Here is a 4427-nt window from a genome sequence, read left to right as displayed (position 1 = left end):
AAACTAGAACTACTACACTCAGAACAAGTACTACAACTAAGCTAAGATAGCACAGAAAATCACCCAGATAATCTCCTCACCCGCACTTAAAATTTTGCAATATCTTCAATATACACTATAAATAACAAGAAGGTAAAAGAGACTCTCTGGTAGGATAAAGGCAAAAGAATTAGTAGCTCACGGGATACTCTAACTTCTCCCAGGTATGGTTCTTTGTGTGGGCACCCCACACTTAGTTCTCACCATCAAACTCGCTTTTGCACTCTTCCAATGTCTTTGTTTCCTATGCTTATCATCCTAAAAAATCAAAATAAACACTATAAAATAATATAATAAAAATAAAAATAAAAAAGCAGTAAAACTGGGTTGCCTCCCAACAAGCGCCTGATTTAACGTCGCAAACGATGCAGGGCCTCGTTTACTCATCAGCGAGTAAAACATTGGTCTTCTCACGATCAATTATTCCTCTCCAATAGTGCTTGACTCTGTGTCCATTCACTAAAAATTTCCTTTCACCATTTAAAGCACGTAGCTCAATTTCCTGGCCAAACGGGCCAGACCATCTCGATTTTAACTTTCCAGGAAACAACTTGAGCCTAGAATTGAACAATAATACCTGTTGTCCTGGCTCGAAGCGACGTGGCTTGATACGCTTGTCATGCCATCTTTTCGTCTTCTCTTTGTATAGTTTAGCATTTTCATAGAGTGCAGCCTGAACTCATCTAACTCATTCAACTGCAAGAGTCTCTTCTCACCAGCGGCTTCAAGGTGCATATTCAACTTTTTAATAGCCCAATACACTTTATGTTCAAGTTCAATAGGAATGTGACATGCCTTTCCATAAATAAGCTTATACGACAATGCCTTAGTTGGAGTTTTATATGAAGTTCTATATGCCCACAAGACATCATCGAACTTTGCAACCCAATCCTTCCTATTCACACTCACCGTTTTATCTAAGATTTGCTTTATTTTTGTGTTAGACACCTCAAATTGTCCACTTGTTTGAGGATGATATGTTGTAGCAACTCTATGGCGGACTCCATATTCAGCTAGAAGGTTATTCAACAACCAATTGCAAAAATGTATCTCTTCATCACTAATCAATGCACGTGGAGTCTTAAACCTCGAGAATATGTTATTTTTCACAAATACAGCTACCACCATGACATCATTTGTTGGCAATGCGATCGCCTCTACCCATTTTGATACGTAGTCAACTGCTAGTAAAATGTATTTGTTTCCTTTGGACAATGGGAATGGTCCCATAAAATTTATTCCCCACACATCAAAAATCTCGACCTCCAGTATGTTATTCAAAGGCATTTCATGCCTCTTTGTGATTGTTCCATGTTCTCTGACACTGGTCACACTTCTTAACAATTGCATGGGCAGCCTTGAAAAATGTTGGCCAAAAGAAAGCAGATTGTAATACCTTTGTAGTTGTTCTATCGCCTCCCTGATGGCCCCTATAAGGTGATGCATGACAATCATACAACACTAATTCTACCTCCTTTCTGGAATGTATCTCATCATCAACTGATCAACATACTGCTTGTAAAAATGTGGTTCATTTCTATAGAAGAAGTTCACATCATGTAGAAACCCCTTTCTAGCTTCAGATTTAATTTCAGGAGAAAGTACCCCACTTACAAGATAATTCACATAGTTTGCGTACCATTGGGGAGGGTCTTGGGTGATAGCAAAAAGTTGCTCATCAGGAAATGCTTCTTTAATTTGTCCACCCTCCTCCACATGGTCGTAATTTTCCAGCCTTGATAGATGGTCAGCTACTTGGTTCTCTGTGCCCTTTCGATCTTGTATTTTTACATCAAATTCCTGCACCAACAAAACCCATCACATCAATCTAGCCTTAGATTCTTTTTCTGTAAATAGATACCTGATTGCTGCATGATCGATATGGACTATGACTTTTGTTCCCACTAAGTATGCCCAAAATTTCTCAAAGGCCCACACAATGGATAACAACTCCTTTTTAGTGGTGGTGTAATTCAGCTGTGCATCATCAAGAGTCTTACTCGCATAGTAGATGGAAAAAAATACCTTGTATTTCCTCTGGCCTAGACTACCCCAATAGTATGGTCACTTGCATCACACATAAGTTCAAATGGTAAGGACCAATTCAGTGCCACAATAATGGGGGCAACCACCAACTTCTTTTTAAGCTCTTCAAATGCCTTAAGGCACGCGTCATTAAAATTGAAAGTTACATCCTTTTTAAGCAACCTGCACAAAGGAGTAGCAATTTTTGAAAAATCCTTTATAAAGCGCCGATAGAACCCTGCGTGTCCCAAGCAACTCCAGACACCCTTCACCGAAATGGATGGAAGTAATTTTTCAATCGCCTCCACCTTCGCCTTATAAATTTCAATGCCACTTCTAGACACTTTGTGACCCAACACGATGCCTTCCTGCACCATAAAATAGCACTTTTCCCAATTCAACACTAGATTTGTTTCTTCACAACGGGCTAACACCTTGATCAAATTCTTCAAATAGTCATCATAAGAAGACCGAAAGATTGAAAAATCATCCATAAAAACTTTCACAAATTTTTCTACCATATAGGTGAAAATAGCCATTATGCATCTCTAGAAAGATGTTGGTGCATTACAAAAGACCAAATAGCATTCGCTTGAAGGTGAACGTGCCATAAGGACAAGAAAAAATGGTCTTCTCCTAATCCTATGGACATATGACAATCTGGTTGTATCCCAAATAACCACCAAGAAAACAATAATATTCATGACCCGCTAATCTGTCCAATATTTGGTCAATGAATGGAAGTGGAAAGTGGTCCTTGCAGGTTGCTTTGTTGAGCCTTCTATAATCAATGCAAAATCTCCACCCCGTTACGGTGCGAGTAGGAATTAGCTCATTTTCTCATTCTCTACTACAATCATCCCTCCCTTTTTAGGCACACATTGCACTGGGCTTACCAAGTTGCTGTCAGAGATAGGAAAGATGATACCTGTATCGAGCCACTTAATTACTTCCTTCTTCACGACTTCTTTCATAATGAGATTTAATCTCCTTTTCTACTAAACACTAGGGTGGTGTCCGTCTTCCAAAAATATTTTATGCATGCAAAACGATGGACTGATTCCCTTGATGTCAGCAGTTGTCCACCCAATAGCCTTTATGCTCGCGAAGTACTCTGAACAATTTTTCTTCTTGTATGTTAGTCAAGATGGATGAGATAATCACTGGAAATGTCTCAGAGTTCCCCAAATAAGCATAGCGCAGATGCACTGGAAGGGGCTTAAGTTCTAGCTTTGGAGCTTCTTTAATAGATGGCTTAGGAGGGGTCTGAGTGACAGGCCTATCCAACTCCTCAAATTTCCCAAACCCATGGACATAACTGCAAGACATGTCAAGTACTTGATCAATTTCTCCCATCATTTCATCGTCACGGTCTTCTTCATCCCTAGTCAAAGCTCGTTCAAGAGGATCTATGGGGCTTATATAAGGCACTAATGACGTAACATCACTTTCCACCACAGAAATCATAGATAACTCTTCATAGTGGGCTGACAATTTGAGTGCCTTATACACATTGAATACCTCCACTCGATCACCGACTCTCATTGTCATTTTTCCTTCGCATACATCAATAAAAGCTCAGCCTGTGGCTAAGAATGGATGCCCCAAAATTAATGGGACTTCCCGATCAGGCTTGTAGTCCAAGATAATGAAATTGGCAGGGAATATTAAAACGAACCCACTTGAACTGACACATCTTCAATCACTCCTTCAGGATGAGCAAGGGAGCGATCAACCAACTATAAGATTACCATTGCTGGGCGTGGCTTGCCCAACCCCAATTGTCTGAACATAGATAGCGACATCAAATTGATGCTCGCTTCATGATCACACAAAGCTCGCCCGACTGCATGCTTACCAATCAAACTTTAGATAGTGAAACTACTTGGATCCTTCAATTTTTGAGGTAGCTTGCTTTGGATTCTAGAGCTACATTCCTCAGTGAGCGCCACATTCTTAAATTCGGTCAACTTGCTTTTATTTGCCACTATGTCCTTGATGTATTTAGCATATTTGGGCACTTCTTGTAGGATGTCTGCTAGTGGAATATTAATTTGCACCTACTTCAAAATATTAAGAAACTTTTTATACGCAGCATTATCCTTCACTTTCTGCAATCTTTGAGGGAACAGAGGTGGTGGCCTCGCAACTAATTGTGGGGTTTGCTTAGCCACCGCCTCTTCAGTTGGCTTCTCTGACTATTTTGATTTTTCTGATTCTGACTCTATAGTGGCCGACTTCTCATTAAAGGTCACTTATTTTCTCTTTTTTTGACTGGACTTCTTCTAATTGTCTCCCATTTCTGAATGGCACAACATTAATAGATGCCTTAAGATTAGCCTCAGTTTCGCTTGGAAGAGCTC

General features: G+C 39.8%; 1 protein-coding gene across 1 annotated transcript; it reads right to left on the bottom strand.

The window, feature by feature from the left end:
- Window positions 1-418: 418 nt before the first annotated feature.
- LOC142163025 (uncharacterized) lies at window positions 419-3615 on the bottom strand. Its single transcript, XM_075220274.1, has 6 exons — window positions 3178-3615; window positions 2302-2432; window positions 2091-2247; window positions 1511-1839; window positions 617-1396; window positions 419-509 (listed from the first exon to the last, which is right to left on the bottom strand). The coding sequence occupies exons 1-6, from the start codon at window positions 3613-3615 to the stop codon at window positions 419-421; spliced, it is 1926 nt and encodes a 641-aa protein (XP_075076375.1).
- Between the last annotated feature and the right edge of the window lie 812 nt (window positions 3616-4427).

The sequence above is a fragment of the Nicotiana tabacum genome, chromosome 8, assembly GCF_000715075.1.
Source record: "Nicotiana tabacum cultivar K326 chromosome 8, ASM71507v2, whole genome shotgun sequence".
In the NCBI taxonomy this organism is placed as follows: Eukaryota; Viridiplantae; Streptophyta; class Magnoliopsida; order Solanales; family Solanaceae; genus Nicotiana; species Nicotiana tabacum.
This window is presented reverse-complemented; position numbering and strand designations above follow the sequence as displayed.

What these genes read in the sequence shown, in the direction of transcription:
- LOC142163025 (XM_075220274.1), bottom strand. Translation starts at nt 3,615, where the DNA reads ATGACAATGAGAGTCGGTGATCGAGTGGAGGTATTCAATGTGTATAAG. An exon ending in AGTTGCTTGGGACACGCAGG is followed by an intron (nt 2,248 to 2,301) that starts GTTCTATCGGCG and finishes TCCTTTGTGCAG; the next exon opens with GTTGCTTAAAAAGGATGTAA. An exon ending in GCTTCGAGCCAGGACAACAG is followed by an intron (nt 510 to 616) that starts GTATTATTGTTC and finishes AAATGGTGAAAG; the next exon opens with GAAATTTTTAGTGAATGGAC.